We start from the raw sequence: 27,208 nt of genomic DNA on the forward strand, positions 1-27,208 counted from the left end.
GTAGTAGTGTTTGTGCTTCTGTTGTATCTCTCCTGCTGTCCAAGGTAGATGTTCTTCCAGACTGTTGGTGCACAGAACAACAATATCCAGGGTTCTGTTTCTCTGCAGAAATACCCAGCATGGCTTCCCACACCATCCATTCTTACATACTGGGCGCAGCTTAGGCAGTGGGAGGCTTTGGGCTGGCTGCAGAACTCTGTCAGAATTCAGCAAAGAGGTTCTCATGGATCTGGAAGGCTGCTCCTCAAGCTTACGTCTGAAGAACTAATTCCACACAGTTACAGTAAGATGCCATTGCACAAAAAGATGAAAGTGCATATTCTAGATTTTTTTATGAGTCATGAGGTTGAGGTTCACATCATAAAGGAGTGGTACACACCAAGTCTTATGATGTTGTATCCTTTGTACTGATTTGCTGCAGTTTCCTTACAGTTGACCTCACCGATCCTTGTCTGTCTTCTCACTTCCCTTTTAGTAATTGTTTTCAGGTGCTTTTCTTGCAGGAAGGAGGTGAAAACCTTCATTGTTCCACATAAAACACTGAGTTCACGTCGACTTGTTTTGTAACTATGACTGAGAAGGAAGTGGGGGTGGAGGGAATAGCCTATTTTTTTCCTCCTTCCTGTTGTACGAGAAAATAGTATGAATAATTTCACAAGTACAGGGATATACATGTGTGGTGTTGCATGAGTGTAATACACAACTGAGGATTTTACTCCAGACATAACAGACACAAAAACAGACACATAACTGCCTCATTCATATAGACTATTCAAGTTTAGCTCTCTACAGAATGTGGTTAATTTGACAGCTAGTTTATGATTTTCCTGTTTATGACTTTCCCTGTAATTACTTATAGCTGACTTTGGTTTGATACCCTTGGGAGACATTCCAGACCAAAATAAGCTAAAGTGAGGGAAGGAAGAAATACCATGTTTGCTGTTCAAATCAGACACCATGCTACAAACAGATTCTTAGATGCTGCCCTAGATGAGAGAAGTGCTAATACAGAGAAACTAGGTTCCATTCCTAGGTTTCCTTATTGATAAAAGTTGTGACTGTAGCTTCACTTCAGGAAATACGTTCAGAAATTAACTTTGGCACAGCACTCCAGTCTCCTAATTTGGAGTGCTCTAATGTTGAGATCTTTGGCAGTCCTTTGTCCTGCTGAACTCATGCTGCTGAACTGAAATTAGGAAGTTGTGGAAGTGCTCCTTTCCTTTCTGTTAGTGATGTGAATGCGTGTGTGTGAGTTTCCCTATATGGAAGTTTTCGTGGGAGCCAGGTGTGAGATCCATGATTGGAGCTCCTGAAGGTGGGTGGGTATCTAACCCTTACCTTGGAAGCAGGGATTCAGCTAATCCTGTGCTTCTGGAGTTCCCCTGAAATAGCAGACATAATGATTTTAAAAACAGTATTTTGCACGTTTGCATCATTTTCTTGTAACTATCTTGCCTTTTCCCTGATTTAAGGGGTGACACAACCGCATTATGTGTGTGTGTGTGTGTGTGTTTAAAATATTTCTTATGCCAACTTTTAAGGCTAAGCATTTTCCTCCCAAAGACAGCCTCCATATTCATGAAATTTGAAAAAAAAAAATAGAGGATCAGTGTAAGATCAACAATTAAATAAAAGCCATCAAAAATATTCACCATTGCATCTTCACAAAATTAGCCCAGACCACGTGGTTTTCACAGCCTGCTTAAAAATAGCAGTGATGGAGACAAAGTCATTTGCCTTTGGAAGGAGTTCCTCAAAGATGGAGCCACTTTGGACTCCTGGGACCCGCAGTTTGCATTATCTTAGCAGGGCTTATAAGCCTGATCTAAAGGCCCAGGGAGATTCTAAAAGTGCAGGTAGTCCTTCAGATTACCTGACTCTGAGATGTTTGAAAGAGCTGGATGACACCAGTCATCCACAAGGATCCAGAAGTGTGCCAGTAGCCTGTCAAACCTGGGGTAGAATGGGTGCTATTTCACCCAACTGCTTGGACCCCAGAAATATTTGGGTGGATGCATGATGCTGCAGAAGAAGATGCCAAACTCTCTTTGCAGCCCCACATTGTGTACATTTTGCATTCTAACCTGAATGTAACTAGTGTTCAGGAGACCGAGGCAAGGCCCACCTTCTCTAGATGAGGCTGCTGCTGATGTGCCAGCCTATCCGCTCCAAACCACCTGTCCCTGTGCTTTCCCAGACAGCGCCACGTTCCGGAGAACCCCAAAGCTGCAGGTGTGGTACCTCAGGGGACAGTGAAAGCACATGCCAGACTAGCCACAGTTCTGCAGACAGTTTTCTTCAGCCGTACGCTCTCCATATGCTTTAGATTGCAACTTCCAGCATCTCTGGCCAGTGTTCCTGCTGGCAGGAGCTAATGAGAGCCGAAGTCCCAAACATGACCAGAGCTCCGGGCTGGGGAATGATTTTTGCCTTCTCTTCCATTCCCCAGTGTCATTTTAGGTACTATTGTGAGGAGTCACCCAGCCCCCCAGGACAGCTTTTCAGGCTTGCACTGAGGCAGGGGAACTGGTGAAAATGGCACCTGTCCTGTTTTGCCCCCTAAAGCATCTAATGAAGAAAAATAGCAGACTTCAGGCAGAGAACTTGAAAAACTCCGTGCTTACCCTGGCACATTAGCAAATAAACATAATGATTTATTGAGTTTCTGTAATCCAGTGCTCATTAAATAAAGTCATGTTGCTCTTTTAGAAAGATTGAATACATTCCACAATTTTATTATATGATATATTGCTATAAATGTTTTGAGAAAGTATTAAGTTTAATAGCAGTCACAAGACTCTTTATGGGAAGCTATTGGAAGATGCAAAATAATGCTGGGAGAAAAGTAGAGTGAGTTGCATAGCATATCAAAAGTCAAAAAATGGTTCAAAATATTAGTGAAATATAGTCTCCAAAGAGTTCATATAATGAATTATTTGACATGAACAATCCAAAATGCAGCTCCATGACACTTAGTTCGAATTTATGATTGTGATTATGATAATTAGAATTATTATTGTTACTGCTTTCTTTACCAAGTGTATATTTATCCATTTTAATTCATTAATATACTGCTCAATAACTGAGGTTCTCTGTAACAGATTTTTTAAAAGGTGCTTGTTAAACAGATTCTTCTGAGCTGTTCTTTCCTGATTGTGTATTTAAATACAAACATGTAATCCATATTATATGCATGCAGGTATTTGTATATAGATAGATGGCAAATGGTGTCACTTGTCTTTCTCAGCTACAATGATTCCTGTACTTGCCTCCGTGAACACTGAGGCATGAAGTATTAAGCATGTGAGAACATCCCCTCCCTTCCCTTTCCTTCCTCACCATGCATGTTTTCGGTGAGGTGCATCCGAATGAAATAAATACATCACGAGAGAGCAGATTCTTTGTTAGCTTGTGGGGACTGGCGCACGCAGGAGTTCCATGATTTTGACCACCCGCCTAGAGGAACATTCCTTGCCTTAACAACCATCCAAGCGAAGTGAGCATGAAACACCAATATTTTAGTCCTGCGTTTCATCGAATATACGCTGTCAGATCATCCTGAGGGTGATGTGTCTTTCTGGGTGTTTCTGTGCTGTAGATCAGAGAGATCTAATTTGTAGAATTTCAAAAATTTTGGCACCTTCGAATGAGCAAGCTTCTTGCTTGAAAGAACACTTCAGATTCCTTTTTTTCTTTAATTTTTATTAATTACAATGGCATGGAAGAAAAAATGCAAAACAAAAGAAAAACTAGCATAAACAGAACAAACTGAAGTGAACACTTCATAAAATAAACACTTCAGATTCCTTACATTTCTGCAGCATGAAGAGCATAGAGCAAGTTTAAAGTTTTTAAAGTGGGTATAACCACTTTTTAAAAACTATTTATACCTGGGTCATCAGGTTCTATTGCAAGATGCTTAGATCATATTATTCTTTGGTGTCCTTGGCCTTGACTTGGGGGAATTGACATTTTTATTGGTATTGACCACTTTCCATGTTGAACATGACAGTTCATCTTTTTACCATTTGATTGTTCCTACATACAGTTATTGCCATGAATTAGAAAAACTCACTTGGTGTTAATTGTTCTTAATTTTTCACTTCTATCAATTAGAAGTGAAAATCCCTTCCCACATATGCACAGAGAGGGAGAGAGAGAGAAAGAACAAGAGAGAGTGTGGTACAATTAATAGAAAAATAAAATCAATATTTGTTTTTCTCAGTGTCATACACCTAGGGTGAATATATTGTGTGATTGGTGTGCTTTCCCCTTTGTTTAAAAGATTAGGTATTTTTTCAGGAAGCGAGTGTCTACATTCCTACAGGATGTTTCTGGCTTATGCCACCGCGTAACTTGAGGAGGGCCAGAGACTGTGCATTTGTATGCATTATATCAAAAGTACTGAATTGCGTTTTTCTTCCTTTTTCATTATAGATCTGGGACATGAGTGATGATGAAACGCTCTGAAAGTTCAGTGAATGAAATGGAAGATGACCTCTTTTAGGTTTTTATCGGTCATTTGGCAAGTTAATGATTGCTTACTTAACTTTCAGTATTGAAAATACAAACACAAAGGCATCTTTGGCAAGAATGGGGCAATCTGGCCATTGGAAAGCAACTCTATTGTGCATGTTACTCTTCTTTTTATTGTGTGTTTATATATATCTTATCTGTAAGGCAGTTAAAATTTAAAATTCTTTCTATTTTTTCAGTTTATAAATACAGCTTATATTTAACTTTTCTCTTAAGTAAACTACTTTGTTTCTTTATCTCTCAGTTGGAACTTTTATTTTGGGTAAGCATTCTACATGAATTAACCTTTGAAACATTTCAAGGTTTGTGGCTAATATGTCATTGTTTCTGAATTGCATAATAGCAAGATAGCTACACTGGGAAAAAGTTACAAGAATAGGCCCACATATCTGATGTACAAAAAAAGACAGTGGACAAGTTCACACCATCCGAGAGCCCACCCTGGGCTGGTTAAGTCGAGATGAGCAAGGATATGTGCCAGCAGCCAATTGGAAGATCCCTGCCCCACTGCTGCTCTGGGTTGTATGAGGGTTGAACAACTCCCACATGTCGGTGGCCTGCTGCTAAATTTGGTGAGTTGTTTAACCCTTGCATGGATACCAGGGCATTGAACTGGCATGTACCAGAAGGCACTGCAGCCCAGCGTGGCTTAAACAACCCAGAGCAGGCTGTTTTGATAGTAGGAAGATGGTCATGGGCTTGAATACAGGTTATCCCATGTGGATGCTGACTCTCCTCTCTGGTCCTCTACCCACAGACCCCAAGATCCCTCCAAAAAATGTTCCCTCCCCCAAGTTGGCAAGGGTCCTGCTACCTTGCAGCAGACCAGAAGGAAAGGGAGGCTAGAAGGAAGGGAGGGAGACAATGAGCAATAGGATGGTGGTTTCTGGACATGAGCTTCTCCCACCTCCACTTCCATTGTGATAATCTGGGTCCAAGCCTTTATAGCAAGGTAGACCAGGTGCTGTTTTGTGTTCCGCCTGGCTCTTTGTACATGGCAACACAAAGCATTCTTCAGCCGTTAGCACCCCTTTAAAAAAGGAGATGAAATGCTAGCTGATTTTAAAGTGAAAGATTCTTGTTATGAATCTCATTCCCTCCTGTAATGGTTTTGTGCCACAAATTTCCAGTTACCACGTGTTACCACAATGCTGGTAATATCCACATTCACACTCCTTTTTGCAAGTCAGTTTCTATTTGGAGGCAGTAGTTTTTACAACTCAGATTCTGATAGGTAATAGAAATGTAGTTCCTTTTGAACATGTCTGTCTTTAAAAGAGCATGTCTTAGTCTTGAGGTATTTCTTTATTTCTCCATAATTAGCAATACAATTCTGTAATGTTTAGATGACTTTGCAAGACACTACCATCAGCTTGGGTTCTGCACACCATTTGCCAAAGGATTGTTTAATTTTCTTTTTCAAGCAGAAATTTCCCTACCTAACCCCAGTCTGTGATAAACATCTCTTAAACCTTGAGTTTCAAAAATAGTTTAATATGTGGCATAAGGCAGAAGATTCAAAGGAGAAAAGCTAAGACCTGGGAGAGTCATTCAAGCTCTTGGAGGTACCTGTGAGGTCCTTTGAATCAAGCCGGAGTTTCCCAATAATACATTTTCTGAAAGTTTTTCTGTAATTTATGCAGGAACAAAAAGATGCAAAAAACTTTTTTAAGTTTAATCTTTTAAATTTAATACATTTAGAGCACATTACTATGCATGTCTAGAGAGAAAAAGGCCCCGTAACTCCCAGAATTCCCCAGCCATCCATGTCTCGAATGCAATAACGGAATGTGTTCCTTACTACCATTTTTAATGTTAGTATGATTATTACATCCTGCTCTTTAGTACATGAGCAATAAAACAGCTAAGGAGAGCATTCAGACCATCAGGCCAAGTGCTTTAAGTTCTCTCCAGTTCTGTCTGTCTGCTGGATCTCCTCCTGCCCCACAGCACAGCTCAGTCCCCCCAGCAACTCTCCTGACTCTCCCCGAAGCATTTTGCACGAGCCTAGAGGGATGCCCTGGAAGAAGTTGCAGGGAGACCCTCTTCTGCCAGCACAATTGGTCCAGCTTACATCTGGATCCTTTGTATTCTTCAGTTGGCCAAGGACCAGTACTCAGATGCTGGATCACTTTCTCACGCTGCATGGAAGTTGCAGTCACACACGTGAGAGGCTCAGAGAAGGTGGTAGATCATGGGATAAGAACACAAGCCCTGCTGGATCAGGCCCACGGTCCATCCAGTCCAGCACGCCGTACACACTGTGGCAAACCAGCTGTCCACAGGAGCCCTCCCGCAGGACGGGCACAAGTCCTCCTCCTGCCCAAGCCCCTTGGCCACTGGTGCACGCAGGGAGGCCGCCTCTGGAGACGGAGGGCGCACAGAGCCAGCAGGTAGCTGTTGACAGCCGCCTCTTCCATGAATCTGTCCCGTTCCCTTGTAAAGCCATCTAGACTGGCAACCTTCCCCACTTCCCGGGCCGTGAATGTGAAGACGTACAGCCGTTATCTGCGGCAAACCTCCCACCAGTCGGCCTCATGGCATAGCCCTGAGTCTGAGGAAGAAAAATGCCTGCCTCCCTGCGTTATTTTAAGCACCTCTACCATGCCTTCCCTCATTTGCCCTTTTTCTAAGCTGAACCATCCAAGTTGTTCCAGCACCCTGATAATTTCCATTGCCCTTCTCTGTGCTTTTTCCAGCTCAGTGATGTTCCTTGTCATGCTAATGTTTTAATTTCATTTTAAAGTTACACAGTGCTCATGGTCCTTAGTTTGCTGTTTCTACTACTATGGAAAACCTTCTTGCTCCCTATCAAGTAACTACACGGTGAACCTTCCTTATACAGTTTATATTTCAGTACTGCAATTGGCTAAACTCTCGTTAACATTTAAATTCAAGCAGATTTGGGGAAAGGGCATGACTTTAAAGGAGGCCCAACACCCAAAGCCTTCATGTTAACAACAGAAATAAGGCATACAATTCTCATTTGTATGCCAGAGCATTATTTTAATTTAAACAAATGAAATAAATTGCATCATGGCCTTTGGGCTCCTATTGCTGGGGAAAGCCAGTTTTTCCCAAGCCAGACTGGAAGTCACAGTGGGAAAAATTAGTTCTCTGCAACTTGCAGTGAGTCACCAGCACAGACGACATTTGTAGATAGTGAAACAGGAAACTCTGTTTTGAAATTCTGCAGCCTTGATTAGCTGAGAGTCCAGAACCGTTTGGTGTCTGCTGGGAATACTCTCCAATGAGTGTCTATCTTGACACTTGGATTATCAAGATTGAAGTTGTCCACTATTGTTTTCCCATAGGCATTTATCTATATATGACATTCGAAGCACAGGGTAATATGATGTTTCCTTGCTTAGTAATTCCAGTAACCTAGAGCTGTATAAAACTGAGCTTGCTTCCTGTACATATGCTTCCCAGATGTCTATGTTGTGCAGAAGTGCTCCAATGTGACTTAGAAAACCTTCTGTTGGTTAACTTTATTGTTTTTTTCCCCTCCCCTGGGAAACGGGAATGGCTTGCCTGCTTGCTTCCAAAGTTTTCCTTTTGTAAAATGTTTTAAGCACTTTAATTGAAGGGGACATAATGAAAGCTTTTATTCAAAGAAATGCAATGTATATTAAAAGAATTTCCAAGCACTTTTCCTCACTGCCTGGTCTATGCAGATTGCAGGCTTTTTGGCACCACCCTCACATCTGCTCTTGGAGCGCCATCATGGAGGAAGTTGAAATTTGAGCTTTGGAGGAGGGATGCGGGTGGACAGAGTCCCTTCTTTCCTTCTGGTTTTTTGCTGACAGGATTTCCTCAGATGAAAAGGGCAAAGCTCATCCTGAGAATTCACTACTGTCGCAACCCTTAGGGCTCTTACCTAAGAAAGGGATATCTGATTTTATTGAATAGCATGAGGACAATAGACAGCAGGTCGGAGCATCAACCCATCTAGTCCAGACTTCCCTAAGCTAGTGCCCTCCAGATGTGGGGCTACAGCCCCCACCTGTCCTAGCCAGCCTTGCCATTGGCACCAGGGCTGGGAAGGCTGGCCCAGCCCAATATTTAAAACTCAGGGAGTGGGTCTGCTGAGATTTTGTTGGTAAGCAGAGCTGATGGGGATGCACTCAAAACCTGAACTGTGAACCCTCCCTTTGTTCATTTCTGTCACAATCTCAATGGCCAGTCCAGGCTTTGCAAGAGAGAAAAATCTTCTCCCAATTTCCCAACACTGAATGAGTTGTAACAATGGCTTTCTTTGCACTGATTGCCAATCCATGAGGATCATATAAATTTGTCTGCAGACTGCAGATGGAGTTGTTTGCACTGGTGCAGAGATCTCTGTCCTGCCAGCAGCGCTGGTCTGCGTGTGTGTTGCCCATTGGAGGGTGTGCCGTTGTCAGCTAGCCAGCCCGCTTGCATTCCCTGCCTTCTGTCTCAGAAGGCCAGTTAGGAGAATTGGAGGCCACAGGGTTTGTGAGAGTGTAATTCAGCTGCTATGAATTTTCCTCACTTACGTTGCCTTTCCAGAGTTATACAATCTGTTGACTCATCTTATGCATTCCTCTTGCATCCCACCTTTTTGCGAGCTCTTTTCTCTTGCATCTCAAAAGTGTTGCTCCCATACACATGGATTCAGGCTGTACCATGAGCCAATGCTGACGTCTTCAACACTTACCTTAATTCATGTGTTGAAGGAGCATACTCCTAAATTTCTGGTGGACATGACTGCTGTGTGCCACTCGGCAAACTTGAAGGCAACGTTGAACCAGTATAGAGTAGTATTACTCCAGTGAGCTCTAACCCTGCGGATGGTTGCTTGAGGCTGGCTGGTGAAGGTCCCTGGGCATGTTTGTGGCTCAGGCAAATGTTGGCACGGCCTTTCCCTGCCATTTCTTTTAGCTGCTCCATGGCTTATCGTGGAATGCAAAGTGATACCCACTAATGGCATACAAATTGATCCTTAGTAAAGAAGAGACCAAACTTTCTTAATTCAGATCGCACGAATAAAGCACAAGTAACATTTTCACAAAAAAACACTGCTTGGTCAGCACTGCGGCTTGATGAAAAGCTCACCATTGATGCACTGAGCGCAGCGGAGCTGCTTCTCTTACTGATTTCTGCGTGCAGCCTGATTTTAGGGGGGGAGTGGCTGGTGTGCACACTTCTTCGATTGTGTTTCTGTGTAAACAGGTTGATGCGAACTGCTTGGGCTGCAGGTCTTCCTTGCTGGTTGGACCGAGCTTGCCCTCCCCTTTCTGAGAGCTTCCTCATCTCTGAAACCAAACAGGTTGGGATTTCCTGGCAGCCATCCAGCATACATAGTTGAACAGCTAGTCTGGTTTTCCTGATATTAATTCCCTTTTGTGTTTTCAAAACAGATTCTATAGTATTTTCAACAAGGCTAAAAATGTAGGGGGTTTCCCATTCTTCTTCCAAAATAAGTGACGGTGCCTTAACACAACCAGCCAGGTAAAGGGCGCACACCACACGCCTGGTGTTAGGTTTTCCCTGCACCACCGCTCCACAGCCCTTGCCTGTCTCCTTTTTCCTTGCAGAAGGAAACCTCCATGGGCAACGCTCTCTCATACGAGCTCTCTGCCAGCAGTAGACATTGATTCATGCTACAAAATAGATTTGCAACATTAGGCTCTTCTTCTCCTTAACTCAAGCAAAAGGAAGGAAGATGTGTTGGAGGGCTGTTAGCATACATGACTGATCCAAACCATGGTGTAAACCTATCTTATGTGAGCAGACTTTGGCATTTCTCCCAGTCTACCCACAACCCCCTGAGTGTGCTCCATATCTGCATCAGAAGGTCTCCCAGCCCTGTGGAGCAGATCTGAGAAAAAGCTGGGGCCACAGAATTGAGGGCTGAACTGTTCTTCCAGGGGTTTCTAATCCACTGGTGGAAATCCAAGATTGGGCACAACCTCATATGAAAATGTTTCAATATAAAGCAAGAACCTCATCTGAAAGCTGCAGGGGTGGGCAAACTGCAACTCAAGTTTGTTCTCATCGGTGTGGACTCCCATAGAGATCAGGTTTCGGAATGTATTCCGACTGTTTAAGGGTACCTAAAGCAGGGGTCCCCAATGTGAGCATCTCCACTGGCACCCCTTCAGGGGTTTCTGAGGTGGTGTCCATGGGCGTCTGGAAGAACATTCCTTTCTTAATGTGAGCACATGGAGTTGCGGCACAGTTGCCTTGACACGTAACTTTCTAGCAATGATACAGAGGCTCCCACAAAAGTGGACTGTTTGAAGGTGACGGCTGTCTGCTACCTGTTCTTATAACAAAAGCTTCGTAAGCTACCGCTACATCAGTCTATTGCTTTTTAGGAGGTGTTTATTCTTCCAGTTTCATAAGATCAGCCTTTCACATGGTTGTCACATGAAAAAGATATAATAAAATATTTACAAAATGTGAGGGGTGGACTCACTTCTGTGATATACTGTAAGTTGCAACAGCAATGTTGCAAGTATGATTTTCTCTGTAATCCCCAAGTAGAACTGGGACTATTTATTAGTATGGCTGTGTGTTATAGCAAGGCGTGAAAAGAAGTAGAGGCCAGTTATTTGACAGGAACATATTATCAGGTGCTCTTCCCTTGCCGAGTTTGTGTCGGTGTGAACAAATAGCTCCAAATTGCAAGATTTAAGGTAAGGGAGACTGTGAGCTCTGGATCTGCAGGTAAGCAGGTATTCACATATTACACCGGTCCTCTATCACTTACACTGGCTACCAATTGAAGTCCGGGCCCAATTTAGGGTGCTGGTAATGACCTATAAAGCCCTAACTGGCTTGGGTCCTGGATACCTGAAGGAGCGCCTTCTTCCCTGTGTGCCCTCCCGTCCCTTGAGAGGTCCTTCTTTGGGAGGCCTCCTTGAAGGAGATTGGGAGGGTGGCTACCCAGGGAAGGGCCTTCTCTGCAGTGGCGCCCTGGTTATGGAATACGCTCCCCAGAGAGGTTTGCCGGGTGCCAATGCTTTTCTCCTTTGGGTGACAGGTGAAAACCTTTTTCTTTTTCCTCTATTTTAATTGTTAATTGTCTTAATTTGTGATTTTATGTTTATTATTGGTCGCTGTGCTACTTTCTTTATCCTATTTTACTGTTGTTCTTGTAACCCATCAGTGATGGGATGGGATGCAAAAGTTTTAAACAAACAACTACTAAATAAGCTGAAATGGTGGCAGAAAAGAATGGTTGGTGTGACCAGAGCAGCTCACGTCCTGCCTCCCTGGCCTGGGAGCTGCAGAAGCACCTGAATTTCTAGCGCTGGTGATGGAGAGGCAGCACTTCAGTACAATGTGGGAGGAGCAACAACCGCCTGCTGTCGGTGAAGATGATCAGATGAGGCCTTCAAGCAGCAATGGATGAGGAACCGAGCGGCGACATTCAGTATTTTGGTTTGGATCCAAATTTAAGTGGGATCAGCCATGCTGCTAAAAGTTGACTTTCCTGCGCCCTCCTTCACATGGCAGCCCCTCCAGACCCCAGAATTTTACAGAGAATCAGAGGCTCTGCTGAGCAGGTGAGCCAGGCTGTGGGAGGAGAGGGAATACCCTGAAACCAGGAGAATGGACCTTCCATTCCTCTCAAGGAAGACAGATCCTGGATCCAGCCTCCTGCCGATGAAAAGGATGCCTCAATTGCTTTTACAGACCACCAGGGTCCCCTGAGTAATGCACAGTGACATTCAGTGACAGCCCCACCTGAGAACTGGAGCTGCCCTGAATGGGTCACCAGGAGCAGCAAGGGGATGGGGAGCAGGGCTGGGCTGCCTGGGGCACATCCAGGGTGTCTCCGTCTTCGTGGTCCTGCAAGCTGAAAACGAAAAGTCTGCTTCCCCACAGAGGTGGCCGCAAGCTCCCTGTCAACCCCTTCCTTCCACCTTGCCTGTCATGGGATGAGCCACGTAGCAGGACAAGGGCTGGCTGTTTGAGACTGGGCCTGCTGCCACCGCAATGCCAGGACGGGGCCATCACGAAGGGTGTGCAAGTGCCCCGGGCCTTCTCCAGCTACTGGAGAGGTCGGCAAGCAGGGCATCGTGTCTCAGCCGCTCTTGGTGCTGGCGGGCAGCAGGGTGTCTATCCCTCACTGCTGAAAACCAGCCTCTTGAATACACTCAAGAACACTGAGAGCGCCTGGCTTTTTAATCGAGTTTCCTTTTAGGTATGGAGCAAACCATTTGGGGTGGGGGGGGGGGAGGCGTCGATGCTTTATGCTAGATCAGACAGATGGCAGCCCTGTGGGTGAAATGGTTTGGCTGGAGCAGTTCGTATGCGTGACTCAGTTGTGAAGAAACAGCCCTTCACCATTCTCTGCGGACTGTGCACACAGTTGTGATGATCCCTTCCAATTGTGCTTGAGCTGCAGAGACTTAACAACCGGCTTGTTCAGTGGGATGGGGGAGGAGTGGAACAAACACCATCATGCGATAAAATACCGTGTACAAAGGCAGCTTGTCTCTGCTGCAGCTGAAGTTCCAGTACTTGTGCCAAGAGTCGAGAACTGTTTCTTAATTTAGCTGTCTCATGGAATGACTGCACTTGGCTGTTATGGTTGAGACTATGATGAGAAATAGCCTCAAATAACTAGCTGCATTAAAATGTAACTTGTGACTGGAATTTCTTGAAGCCATCAGTTTTCTGTTCTAGCAAAAGGCCTGCCAGTGTGCCAGGCTGGGCAGGAACCCTGCCGGCAGCATGTGGGGCTTTCCTGGGGAGGGTTGGGCCACCCATGGGCAGGTGTTGCCTCCATCCTGAATGACTACGAAGGTGGCCGAAACATACTTTTAAAAGAAATGATAAGATGCTGCGCTTGGCCTACCCTAGAAGGGTTAATGGCTGCCACGCACTGATGTGGGCAAAAGTAAAAGAGGCGCATGCAGCAACCCCGTGGGAAAGAAGAGCAGTGGTCTGTCCTGGGCAGTCTGAGCCATACTCTTTCCGTGCAGCAGCCCTTCTTTTTAACAGAGCTAAGGAGGGTTAACAGAGTTATAAGGTGGGTTCTGTGCATCATTCTGGAATGAGACTTGATTTTCAGCTGCCAGTCTGGAGAACATCTACAAGTTCATCCCCACATTGCCATGAACATATGCCTCATTTGGCACTAGGTTCTCAGGCCTTTTCTGCATTTACTGCTAACATCCACCCTTTCTCCTTAAGACCTGTGCACAAACATGATTCATCCTCATTTGGTCTCACCTGGTATCTCTTTGCAAGTGGGCATAAGGATCTCTCTATTAGCCCAAGCACCTCCCCTCCCCTTTGTCATCTTGGGTCTGCATCACCACTGCCACAGAGTTTTCTCCCAGTTCCACAGTGGGTTCATCAGCCCTGTGGCCAGTTCTGGGTTCAGTCTGTCGTGATGGCCTTGTCCATGCCTACAGCTCCTGGCCTCAAGCTCAGCTGCCCGTTCTCCCTGCCTTCTCACGGTGCCGGGCAGCAGGGGCAAGACCAGAGAAGGCAAAAAAGCATGGCATGGCCAAGACGGCCACATGTAGCTTTCAAGCCGTGGCTTGCTTTGTCTGAATCCTGTGCTAGCAGTATTCAGGGGCACCCTTGGAAGGCCGGGGAGCCGAAAGACAGCCCCAGAGCCGCTCCTGCTGTCAGCACAAAGAAGTGTGCGACAATCTGGGACAGTCCTTGAGCATTATGAGATGCATGCTCTCCATGGCCTTTGCACATGACGTAGCCAGCAGGCCAGAATTATGTTCAGCAACCGAGCCAGGTATGTTGGAGTTGCTTCAAATATGCATGCACTCATTGCCGGATGACTCACAGCTGAAGAAATGAATTGGTTCCAGGAGGGATGAAATGTCTTGTCTGTGCGCTTGGGCTTTTCCTGCCTGATTCATTCATACCAGACAGTACTAGATATTGTCATTCTGGGATACCTTTTTTACTACAACTGCATAGGTCTGCTGTGCCACTACTGTGGTCAGTCTGCCTTATAAGAAGAAAGGTCCCCCGACCTGAAGGAAAGCAACACTGTGGGAGTAGTGTGATTTAGAATCACAATGCTCCTGGTTTTTTTTTTTTAAATGGGCTTTTTTCCCTCCCTGTTGAGCTATTGGAACCTGGGTGAACCTTGAGCATTCCCACATGCCTGGCATCAACAGCAGTTGCAGTCACACCATGTTGAGCCTGCATGTGATGCCCGAGCACTTTTACGGGTGTGAAGTGTGTCGATCCTTCCATCCTGACCCCTTGATGTGGCACCAGCCAGCTCGAGCTTCTGCGACGCCTCTGCTGCTCCATGGACCCTTTACACTTGTGTCAGAATTGCAGAAGCAGGAGAGGCTCAGCATTAGCGCCGTCTGTGCCACAAGAATAAGGGGATGCAAATGGAATTGTGCATGTACACACTTTCCTTTTTTTTTCCACACAAGATGACAGATATCCTGCTTGAAGTTTACGAAGGGCACTTTATAACATAATCAGCGTGACAACTGAAGTGACAGGCCAACAACAGACAGTGTGACCAATCATGCGTCACATGGAAGCGCCTGATATGATCTTGTGTCAACCATGAACTGTGTTCATGCTGCACTTGTGTAACAGCTTTGTCATAAATTTAATGCGGCCCATTGTAGGAGAAATGCTACTTTTTGACTTCTGTTCTAAGTGAACAACCAGAATGACATTTAGAATGCCTCCCACGCCTGTTGCAACTAACAGAGCGATTGGTCGGCTGAATATAAATACTCAAAGTGATGCAATTAGAGACTCTAGACACTCTATTAGATTGTTGTTGTTCGAAGGGAACTTCTGCTTGTGTGTCTGAAAGGTTGTTCTTTACAAGCCATTTGGCCAGGACTGAGATGTTTATTTAGGATCATTCCCTACTACTCTAGACATCTAGCTGGCTGTTTATTGCTCACCGAAAGCACTGTTGCATCATACTTTGAGGCTTAAACTGGTGGAACTGCTGCTTTATCCGATTTATACTCACCATGCTCACCACTTATATTCAGGAAGTCTTCAGATCAGGCCATTAACTAAATGCAACTAGAAATTCTCAGGGTATCGCTGTAGCCCAGATCAAAGTCTTAAACCCTTGGCTGGCAACCAGTCATACTAGTGAGGCAATTAGAGGAGGGGGAGAGATTTTCCAGCGGGATAAAGCAAAGTGGGAGAGGAAAAAAGAATCCTTGTATATACCCTTCTATGCACGCTTACACACTCTCTCTGTATATCTTTCCCATCCTAAGTGGAGAAGATTAGGAGTGGAAATGATTGTGTAAAACATTCTTTGTGTGCCCCTTCCTCAGCTTTGAGCTAGGAAATCCTCAAAATGAAGGGACATGAGAGACAAGAATGCACAAACACAGCTCTTGGCTAACTCTGCCCTTTAGCTCCATTTTATCATCTTTGCTTCCACCTGTAGCATAAATAGGGGAATACAGACCCATGTGATCCCTCATCTGCTTTATGGGAAAACTAAGCCGCTGAAATAGAAAGCCCTGGAATAGTTGCATAGTATTCTATGATTTATTGTTGATCAATTTTATCCTTGACCAACACTTTGTTATGCTCTTTCTGCTACACTTAAGAGTTCGTGTGCATGCAGACTTCATGTGTATCTTTTCGCACATGGGCTTTCCAATATATGTACGATCCTATGTTGAATGTACTCGCTGCATCTCTTCATGCATTTAGTTTCCTTTCTTTACTCATTCTAAGTTCTAGTCACAGTCTGTGTGAGCAACTCAAAGTTCTTCTTTGGTGTCTCTCTGCGTCACACATACAGACTCTGTGCTTGCATGGGGTCTGCAGTCAGGAGGTTTCCACATTTAGTTTCCATCAAGATGGCCTGCTGGGACATCATCTCCCAACCAACACTCTCCGGACGAGTTCGGCTGCAACTAGTTGGAGATCACGAGAGGTGTACGCAAGCCACTTGGGCATGTGCTGGGTCGGGGAAGGCTGTGCTGCATGACCTGTTGTGGCCGCTGTCTGGTGCTTGGCTTCCTGCTCTTGGATCAAAAGCTGGGCAGGCAACTTGGAGCCTCCCTGATGATTCCGTACAGCTTCCGTATGCCTTATCCATTCTGCCCAGGAGTCAGGAATTTTGGGAGTTGTGTCCAAAGCACCTGGAGGACACCAGGTTGCCTACCTATGCTCTAAAACATCTAGCCAGACTTGTGTGAGCTTTCTTGATGTTGATGCTCAACTGGGGAGCAGCTGCTTCCCATTTGGAGGTTTGTTTTTTATTAACTTCAAATGAGTTAATAAAATTAATATTCTACATTAGCAGGAACTTTTGCTTCATATGCAAAGCAAGAATTTCTCCTTGCCACGTAAAGGCAGTTGTCCAACGCAGAAGCTCTAAATAGCTCCCACGGCCAGATAATAGTCAGCCAGCCATTGTGCATCTTGTAGCAGCAGTGCAGAGGCAGCTGCTCTGTGGCACGTGAAAACTGAAAAAGCTACAATGATCTTTTATTCCTTACATTGAACAAATGTACGGCAGAGCCACTCTCTCGGCTGGCACAAGAATGGCCAGTATTAGCTCAGTTGCAAATGCAACAGCTGCATATGGCAATGCTCTCTTAATAGGGAATATCCCGGCAATTGCCATTGGAAAAAGACTGCTGGCCTCTTGTGTCTCTGATGTTAAGATGTTTACTAGGTTTCCATTTAAACAGCACAGTAATTAGTGCATCACTGGTAGGTAAAGACTGTGCAGATCATTTGGAGCAAGTATCTTGCTTAGGAAACTGGCTTTTTTCCCCCCAGCATGGATTGGTGATAGTGGTATTAATTAAAATACCTTTGCAATAAAGAAATTCAAACACCACATACTCAACTCTGTAAGATTTAAGAGCACTTTATTGTTCATTAAGGCTACTTTTAAGTACAAAAAAAGATGGCCTGCCAAACCTTTTTTAAAAATTGCCAGGTGCAACAAGGCCACAAAAGAATGATATATTACAGATTTACAAACATGGAGAGCATTCAAGCTGAACTGTAGATAGCATGGCTCTGTGAAAAATTTTATGTAACAGTACAGTTAATGTCCCACCTCCTCTTCCCACCCTAACCCCTTTCATTTGCACAAGGTAACTGGATTTCCCATGGGGTATTTTTCTCTCAAATGATTACACACAGGACACGACACACTGTGCCTACTGTGATGCACGTTCCACCAAAATCAATGCAGAGTTGTTTCCAAATGGGTATTGCTTTTGTGGGTAGGACTGGGGTGCTAATCTCTGTCCCACCACAAATCTATTTACCTATCACAGATAAGTAAGTATAATGTTGTATTATTGTGCTTCAAATCATGGTCAAAGGAGTTACATATCCCACAGAGTCTATCTACAGTCATTAGTACTTTCCTGTTAGACCGCTCAGTAGCCTGTAGCAACAACACACTAGTGGCTATTAATTGCTAATGCAGTGTTCTTATAGAATAACTGTGTTCCTGCACTTTTACTGTATTACAGACATCTACAAACAAAAAAAGATCAACTTTTTTTCTCCAAACAGACTGAGAGAGAAAGAGAGAGAGAGAGACAAAGAGAGAGAGAGAATGATTACAATAAAGGAAAGGGAAAAATTAAATAGCTACATATCATTAACAAATTAATTGTTCCTCAAAAAATACCTACAAATTTCTCTGTACATTCTTTACGCACAGCGTAATGATGGTCTTAAAGTTACCTATATAAAAAAGTGTGTTTCTCTGCAAATTTCTTACAGGGAGTAGGGCACCAAATGCCAAGGAGACTGATCACTGACTGACTACCCAGAACGCTGATACTGAAATATGTGAAAGTTGTGATGAGGGAGGAGCTTCTGTTGTCCTTTTCCTGCTTTAAAAAAAGGCAGCCCACTCAGTATGGGAAAAAAACAGATAATTTGCTGGTCTTTTCTACCCTGTACCTTTTTCATATTCAATAGCTTTAACATTTAAAAAATGCCAAAGCTGGTATGGCCCCAATACTGAAACAGTCCGGAATACATCACGTGTATTTCTTCTGTCTTTCACCTATTCATAACCTTCCTTAATAGAGCCACTCTTTTCAATCAACCCCGTCTCAAAAGGCCTTGTTGTAACTGTACTGATGGATGTGGAATGTGTGGGATATATAGATATAGATATAGATATATATGGGGGGTGAGTTGCTGCATTTAACAAAAAGCTGAGAAGCTCATTACACGAGTCTGTTCTTTATGCCTGCCTCTATTACCTAGTTAGTGGGCTATTAATACAGCAAATGAAATAAATGCAACTAACATCTTATAAACATTTTTAAATGGAGGAATGTATGGTGCCTTGGCCTAGATTTATAAGCAGCCTCAAAATTAAAGATTGCATTTCACAATCTATTGTTTAAGCAAAATATTTACCATGATAGCAGTTCTTACAACTAGTTAGCTTACATAATATTTTTAATTTTTCAGTAAGTAAATTTGTATTAAGCAGTTGATGCTGTGAATGTAAATTATTTATTCTGTAATGACTGCAACTACAGCATCCTTAGCTCACAACACTGGATATAAACTGCTTCATTTGAGGCCTGACCTGAGGCAACATCGGTCCATGGTTGCTGGCTGCTACTAAAGTGAGTATCAAATACAAGTATCAGCTTACAACTGTACCAGCAGTAAGTCTATCTAGGACTGTTACTGAAAAAAAAAACCTAATTCTGAACAAAGGCTAGTAAGTATTATATATTTTACTGTCTATACATTAATAGATACCAGCTATTTTTTCATAAAACATGCATCTTTAAGCACTATTGAACCCTCTGACTCAGCTCTAGTCTAACAAACTGCAGTGTTAGGAAATTTAAATGCCCATTATCAGTCAATTCTGCAGTCCAGTTGCAAGCACTCAGCACCTGAAATCTAAAGAGAGAAAGACCGATAACCTGTATGAGACTTCCCCTTCCTAAGCAAATATTGCTTTCTTACTTTAGAGAGAGAGACAGACAGTATCTTTAGACTTTTTTCCCAAGCAGTTTGCCCTCAGAATATAAGCATCGTGCATGAAGTTGCTATGCAACTCTAGACCTCCTCCAATAGTGCAAATCATACATGACAGTTCTTTTCAAGTATATACATACAAAAGTACTTCACAAGGGGGAAAAAAAGCAACGGAAGCAAAATTCAGACACGATTCTACTCTCAAGAAGCTAATCCAAGCACACAGCATTTGGGTCAACCAACTGTACAGAATGGCTTTTTTTTTCTTTTTTTTCTTTCTTTTTTTTTCTTTTTTTCTTTTTTTGCTCATTAATTTGTTTCTGTGTTTTGTTTTGTTTTTTAAGAAAAGGGGGCAGCAGATTTGCATCAGAGGTTTCTTTGGTAACTGAGGCAGGAAAAAAAAAGAGTGCTACATCTTAGGATTTAATTTTTAATCGAATAGTTCCTGCTATCTTTTAAGGACACACATATTAAAACAAAAACAACAAAAAACAAGCAAATACACACAAAACGTGTGTTCAGACTAATCTCCTCTCATAGCCTCCCTCCCAAACACTATGTTGTTGTTGAGCACTTTCGCAAGCTCAGTCAAACCATGCAAATTCACGTTTGGGTGAAGAAACTGTGGTCCTCCTCTTCATGAGACGACGGAAGGTGAATGGTTATGGTTGACCATGTGAGAGGAAGGGGGAGAAGATGACTGGCCCCTCCGAGAGGCAGATTCGGGACTGCTGGACACGCCGTCCTTTGCAGCTTTAATCTGAAGCCATGTCTCTCCGAGTGCTTTGGCAAAGTGGTCATCAACTGATCCTGTGATGGATACAGAGTTTGTCACTGGCTCAGGTTCCTTGTAGTTCTTGCCAAGGCTTCTTCGGAAGTGTTCTTCCACCACTGGGTCACAGGCAGTGGTAGCTGCATCGGGAAAGGAGGAAGAGTGGTAAGAAGCCTACAGCAAAGAAACCCGCACGACCAAAAATGCTTTTAGCTTTCCTATGCAGTTACTCCGAACTTCACATTCTGATTTTTTTTAAACAAAACTTGCAATAGTTCTGCAAACACCCTTTTCAGTTACTTTCATTATCTTGATAATCTGTCAGAGGGAATAGCTGGGTTCAGACAACACAAAAATCCATGCTAAACAGCTGAGTACAGGTGGGGGGTGGGTTTGTTTTTAATGTATGTATCTGGTTTCAACACACAAAAATATGATATGTTAAATCTCTAATGGAACCAATTTACTACACACGATCCTTAGCTTTATATATTTACTTTTTTAAAAAAGTCATTAAGGTATTGCATGTTGTCTTGTCCACTCAGATATGATTCTGCATAATGCTGGTACTTTTACAAAGAAAGCTGAAGGGACTGTATCTAGAATGAATTAACTGCTTTAGGTCTGAATGGAATCAGCAAGACCTGAGCATGATTTAGTTTTTCTACATCCAACCCAAGGAAAGCTAAGCACAATCACCAAGGCATTTGCGTTATGCAAATATGCATTTATTGAACAGGCTGGACCTAAAATGAGGCTCTTTACTGCACCACATATGGGGCTTATGTAGCACTAGAAAAACCAGAAAAAGTAAAGGACATACTAGATATATGAAAATAAGGCCGAATCAACACCAGGTCTATGGCTGCCAAACACAAAGAGTCCAAAATTTTGTCGAGGGAACCTAAACTTTTTTCCTTCAAAGCATTTGCTCAAATGTGCTGGCATGACTGAAGCTTTCTGCTGCCAAAAACAGGGAGGAAGATCCCAATAAAAGTTCTATTCCAGTACACAATTACACATTTAATTTGACCCTAACATACCCCCTCCCCTCCCCCCAAGCCCCCCTCCCCCACTTTGCTGTAAATGCATGACACATGTTCCAGTTATTTGATGGCCCTACGTAGCTTTCAAGTCCTCGGAAAGGAAACTCTCGAAGCCGAAGTACTACTTACTGCTAGATGGTCTCCGATAACTGGCTGGTATGGCGGCGCCACATCCACTGTGTGCAATTGGACAGTGTGAGAGATTACAGTTACGGTTGCTTGCAGAGGCACATGTGATTACAGAGGGACGGTTCTGAAGGGCAGACAAAAGGCAGGTCACCAAGCTGCTCCCCCACATCAGAATACTGTTCAGCACAGGAATCGCCTGTGCAAGTCGCAAAACAGCCTTCGCCAATATGCTACTCTCAAAATGCTCAGGACTGCAGTTCCCATCAGCCCTGCACAGCATGGCTGATCCCATGGTGAGGTGGGATCTGTGGTCCAAAACATTTGGAGTTTGGGCAGGATGTTCTAGATCACAGGGAAGGGAGAAGAATGGAAAAGGATGATTTCTGCCAAACAGCGATGCCCGGGTCTGCTTTCATAAAATGTGATACAGTGACTTCAGCGACATTTCAAATTCAATAATGAAGTATTAAATGTCTGCATTTACTTTAACTTATTGCCAGCCACTGAGTCACACAGCATATGATTCATCAAATGCGAACATGCATTGTTCTTGGTTGTGCGCTCACAGATACAAACAATGCGAGGATTAAGCCGTTCCGAAAATGGCCAGCTGCACCTGCTGTGAGCGTGGCAATCGAGGGGAGAAATGCAGGCCCGGAACCTGCCCTTTGCAGTTCACCCGTTGCACTCTGCCCACAGCCTGGAGGGCCCCAAAGACCTCCCCACACTGCAGATGGAGCACTAAGCAGCATTCCCTTGCCCCACGGCAACAGGGGCCCGGGCTCAGTGAGCAGGCTTTCTCGCTGCTTCACCATGTCACCTCTGGGCTCTGGGGGAAAGGAGGGCTTCGTCTTTGCTCCTGACAGGCTCCCCAAGCACAGAGGCAGAGGAAGACCACAAGCCTCCACTTACTCTTCCTCCTTCCTTCAGCTCTGCCCTAAAATGAGGGAGGTGGGGCGCATTTAGCTTGTCTCTGTGCCCCCTTCAGTCCTGAGCTGTTGAGAGGCTCAAGTGCTGTTTCCTGCCCCCACCTTGGCCAAGCTCGGGAACAGAAAGAGCAGGAGACGCCCCACCAACCTCACACTCCAGGTTCAGGTACAGCAGAGGGTTAGTGAAAGCATCCAACCTGGCCCGGCAGTCAAGAGGCTTCCAGGTTGCTAGGATCAACAGCCACATCTTGCACCACACTGCTGTTGTGTGTGTGACTTTCACCCTGGTCTAACCTCAAACTGGAATGCCCTGGCTCTCAAGAGCAGTTTAAACACCTGCTCATAATCAAGAGGTTGGTCAGAACCAGAGCCCAGGCCTTTCAACAGCCTTCCCATACATAGCTCTAAAAGCTGCCTGGACATACCGAGCAGCAGAGAATTCATTGTTTAAAGCACAAGCTCAGTCAAAGCACCTAAGGAGAGGTGGTATTTTACTGCAAGATCAAAGGTATTCAAGGCAAGTTTCAGCAACCCAAAAACAAAAGCAACAGGCTGCTTCTGTTTGTTCTGAACTGATAGGAAAGTCAAACATGTCTAGCGTATGGAAACAAAGGGGAGGCAGGAACAGTAAGGAATATTGGTCCCACTAATTGATTCCTTTGTATTCTTTGTGACAGGACTGGACACAGCACATACCATGTTCAGCCAATTTGTCTCTTAAGAGAAAACTGAAGAAGCAATTCCCACATGACCTAGACACACATTGAACAGGCTCTATGCGGACTGAGCGGCACGGTGGTTCCCACTGCGGGGCACAAGGAATCTCACGCCAACGTTCCAACCCAGCCTGCAGGCAGCCATGGCTCTACTGGCAAGGTAGCCCTCATGACTCATGTTGCATCAGTGACATCAACTCGGCTGTTAAACGCAGTACAGCTGCAGGCACCCAGTTTCCATCTTGTATAGGTTATACAAACACAAGAGAATAAATGGAGGCTTTCCCGCTTCTTTCTGAATAGACTTAAAAGTAATTTTCAGTAGAATTAATCACCTCCAAATGATTTTTCTGACATGTACTTAATTATAAAGCAAGACTAAAAACAATCACAATCACAATCAAGTTGCACATTAAAAAGTAAACCCAGCACATCAAGAATGCGACAATCGCCAATACAGATGCAGTTAGCATCTGAGAACAGCAGCAGGTCTCACTGTAGCGTCTGACCTGAGACACAGCACTACCAATGCTCCAAATACAACAAAACGTTTAAAAATCTGGCCATAATCATCAGAGCACAGTCCAATAAAAACAGGTCCTGAGCTACTCTGAGAGTGGCAGAGCTGGCTGCCAAGCTGAGAAACAATAGTAAGGTTTATCAAAGAACCCCAATGTCGTCAGTGCAAGCCTCTCCCTTCCTTGTCTGTCATCGCTGATGGAGAGGAGGTGGTGCTGTATGCAGAACAGGAGCAGTTGGGTTTGTACAATGGATTATGCAATTGGTAACACAAGCACATCCAAGATAAAAAGAGTTCAGGTCATATCCCAGGTAAGCCTATAGGATAGTCCAGTCCAGTCCTGTCCAGTCCAGTCTATAAGCACTGTCTGGAAAGCAAGAATTACCCATCAAATGCCAAATAAAAATAAAAGGACCTGAGAAACCCAAGTAATGCTGGGCAAAGAGCTTCCCAAACTCACGGAAAACTACTTCAATTTACAAGAGGAACGTCTGGAATGGCTTTCTTTCTGCAGTGCAGTAGGCACCAAGCATCACGTGCTTTCAGTGACTGCTAAAAACAAAAAATTCATTTACCCGGGCTTTTCCCAACCATTAACTCACCTAGCTGCTATCATGACTTTATTTAATACAGTTTTATTTATAATACATTGTGAGCCACTTTGGGATTTTTAACACTGATTGCAAGAAATCAATTTATTTAAGAAATGTTCTTAAATGAATACATGACAGAAGAAAGCGTGCACAATCCTGTTTGTATAACATGCATCTCAATGCACATGGCAAGCATCACCCTGCTATCATCCCAGTTCTAGTATACAAGTAGCTCTGGAAGCTATCCTGCTTCCTTCTACCATTAAAACCCTGGAACAGCGGCAATGTGGGAGTAACAGCTTGAGGCACAAGAAATGAACACAAGAAAGCATAAGCCAGGAAGAGAGTTTCATTTGCAACTGTAGGAATGTTCCTGAACAAAGTCAAAAGTGCCCTCCATGGTACTAATTTTTAGGAAAGCATTTACTTCTGTCCAGGAAAAGAGGGCTGGCATTTGTTCCACCTGCTCTGCTTGCATCATACTACAGACACAGGAGGGCCTGGAGAGGAAACCATGCCCCGTTCCAAGGAAGACTCATCAGTCAGCACAATGAAGGGAGAAGAGTCCAAGCGGCTCTACATACACGCTACAAGACTGGTGACTTTTGCAGTGTGGAAGAAACAAATTTCCGTGAGCAGCAAGCCATGGCAGATCTTTTCCCACCAAAACAAGATTGGACACCTCTCTTATCATATTCTCTCATAGCCATTTTCATGCCCCCCCAGTGAACAAGAGAGTATTGCTCAAACCTTATGTTATCGTTAGTTCTTAAAAAGTTGCTATGGACGTTAAACATCTAGCAGCTCTTTGAAGATTTTACTAACTACCACTAGCAAAGTAACTGATGACGCTGCAGGCAAACTCAAACGTTCATTCAAACAGATGATGGTGAGTTCTCAAATTGACTGGAATTCAGGTGAGGGGAGCAGGGGAGAGGCCCCTTCCACCAATCACCTTGATCCTGAAAGACTGGCCACCTGCTTGTTTTTGCCCAAGAGAGACACAGAAAAGCGTGTCTGTGGAGGAGTGAAACCACTGCAGCTTTCTCTGACAGGGCTGTTCTCCTCAGCAGCTATGACTTTGGCCTGGTCCACACCAACAGCACATCAAGTAGTAAAGCTATTTCTGAACTGCACTAATTCAGCCTTCAGCTAATTGAGTTAGAAGTGTGTACAAACATTTCAAATGCATAAATAGCAACAAGGAGATGATTAATTAGGCTAGAATTTTCTCTTCTAACCTAATAAGTTATTCCTCACTCTTTCCAATTCATAAAGTCCTTCACGCAGTCATTTTAACTCCTGCAATCTTAAGTTTTCTTCCCTCCTCCTGTTCGTGCAGATCTTTGGAAAACCAAAGATCACTCACCAGCAAGGATCTGGTGCTTCTAAAAGGCAGATACAGTGGCTGAGACAGCTGGCTGATTGGAGGCCACAGTGGCAACAATTCCCCTCCTACTTTTACTCCTCTAAGAGCATTGGTCTCTTTTGTCTTCAAAAACTAAAAAAAGGATGGACAGATGGACGGACAGACCCACCTCTTGAGGAAACATACGGTTTTCCACTTATCAACAAGTGTTGAAAAACATTAAATCAGATATACAAGATGTGTCTATTTCATGTGTTTTGCTATGTATCTCTGACACTCAAAATGACTTACAACCAATTAAAATATATGCAAAACTGCAATCTGCAATAATGTGCTTGCAAAGTTACAGATGAGAAGGAACGAGGAAAGTTAAGAATGTGAGCACAGACACTTTAAGCAAGCGTAAAATGTGTAAAAACTTGGGTGTTAAATGCATGCACAGCTGAAGGACGTGTGTCCAAATACCTGCTGCCGTTCCACCGACGTCATTGCAGGAGTGATGCTCACAGACCTGGTAGCATCCATGCTGTTTTTGGTCAGTGCTAGAGGTTGATCCATGGTTAAACTTGGGATTGAGGCATATATATGATTAGCATGGAGGCTCATTGTTGGTGCAGCAGCCCGTTCTATTGGACTCCGACTTCTTTCTCTGTGCTCTTTTCGGTAATCCCCATTGGCAGTCTTCATTCTAAAAGAAACAGAGGCAGACCACTGTTTTATCCTGATTTATTTAATTCAAGGAAGAGGAAAGGTTTCGGCATTTCTTTTGTTTGCCCGTTACATTTAATCAAACTGAGAAACAAATAAACATTTAACAAATGAACTGAAACGTGTATGTGCAGTCCTAAAAAGTAACACACACCTGTTAGCCACAACTGGTTGGCAAATGGTATGTATGTAATCAGTTACCCAGAACCCTCCCATCCATCTCCATCACAGCCCCCAGTTGATATCCATGCTATGAAAAGACACTGTCTCATTTCACCACTGGCTGATATTGACTGAAATGCACTGCATGTTAAATGTCACTTGACTGCACCATTCATGTGTTGTTATGAGCAGAAAAGCGCTCAGTAAGAATACCCTGAACAAGCACCACTTAAAACAGTGGCATTTGCACAGTGTTGGAAAGCGGGTAGCGTGATCCAGTATGTTGCTGACAGGCAAAGATGGGGATGGGAAACTGATGCAGCAACTATTTTGCTGAGATGCACTGGGGCTGGAAAGGAGGGAGGTCGAGGATCTGTTACACCAGAGAGCCAGAGTGACATGTGCCGAGCAAACTGGCCCTCCGCTTATTATGGGAACACAGGAAGGCCTCTCCCACCAAGCAGAGTTGTAGCACACAAAACAGGCGCTTGTGCAGAAAGCATCACACCAGGACTACTTTGCACAGCATCGAACCAAAGTTTACTGACTTGTTACCGAGTGCCCCAATCAACACTCATTCCCTGATGGGAGACAGGTATCACACGTCCTACCATCCATTTTATAGATGTATACTTACGAAACCATGGGTGTACACATTTAAAGCAAAATATGTGAGAAGACCCACAGTCAGACACCGTGCCACTGAATAACAGATTTTATTACCCCGTAATAAAGGACCTGATTCACAAGATCACGACAGCCAACTATGGCTTGTTTAATACACA

The 27,208-nt window shown here is 44.0% G+C and overlaps 2 protein-coding genes across 6 annotated transcripts in view; one reads left to right on the plus strand and one right to left on the minus strand.

The window, feature by feature from the left end:
• Nucleotides 1-27,208, plus strand: part of ATG7 (autophagy related 7) — a 182,170-nt gene that overhangs the window by 135,584 nt on the left and 19,378 nt on the right. For 2 of the 5 annotated variants that reach the window (XR_006416695.1, XR_006416694.1), the window contains exon 18: nt 23,033-23,231. Coding sequence is in view for 3 of the 5 variants with exons in the window: in XM_044451274.1 (XP_044307209.1) it covers nt 23,033-23,122 (90 nt within the window). In the remaining 2 variants the exon portion in view is untranslated. Of the gene's footprint in view, nt 1-4,437; nt 4,780-23,032; nt 23,527-27,208 lie in introns of those variants that run through there. The other 3 variants (XM_044451275.1, XM_044451277.1, XM_044451274.1) reach the window with 2 other exon arrangements.
• The window catches only part of VGLL4 (vestigial like family member 4), a 65,354-nt gene continuing 55,504 nt past the window's right edge, over nt 17,359-27,208 (minus strand). Inside the window, exons 3-5 of the mRNA XM_044451285.1 lie at nt 26,019-26,241; nt 21,427-21,550; nt 17,359-20,391 (exon numbers count right to left, since the gene is read on the minus strand). Coding sequence (XP_044307220.1) covers nt 20,117-20,391; nt 21,427-21,550; nt 26,019-26,241 — 622 coding nt within the window. The 3' untranslated portion in view covers nt 17,359-20,116. The remainder of the gene's footprint in view (nt 20,392-21,426; nt 21,551-26,018; nt 26,242-27,208) is intronic.

The sequence above is a fragment of the Varanus komodoensis genome, unplaced genomic scaffold (genome assembly GCF_004798865.1).
Source record: "Varanus komodoensis strain SLA01 unplaced genomic scaffold, ASM479886v1 scaffold6_2, whole genome shotgun sequence".
Taxonomy (NCBI): Eukaryota; Metazoa; Chordata; class Lepidosauria; order Squamata; family Varanidae; genus Varanus; species Varanus komodoensis.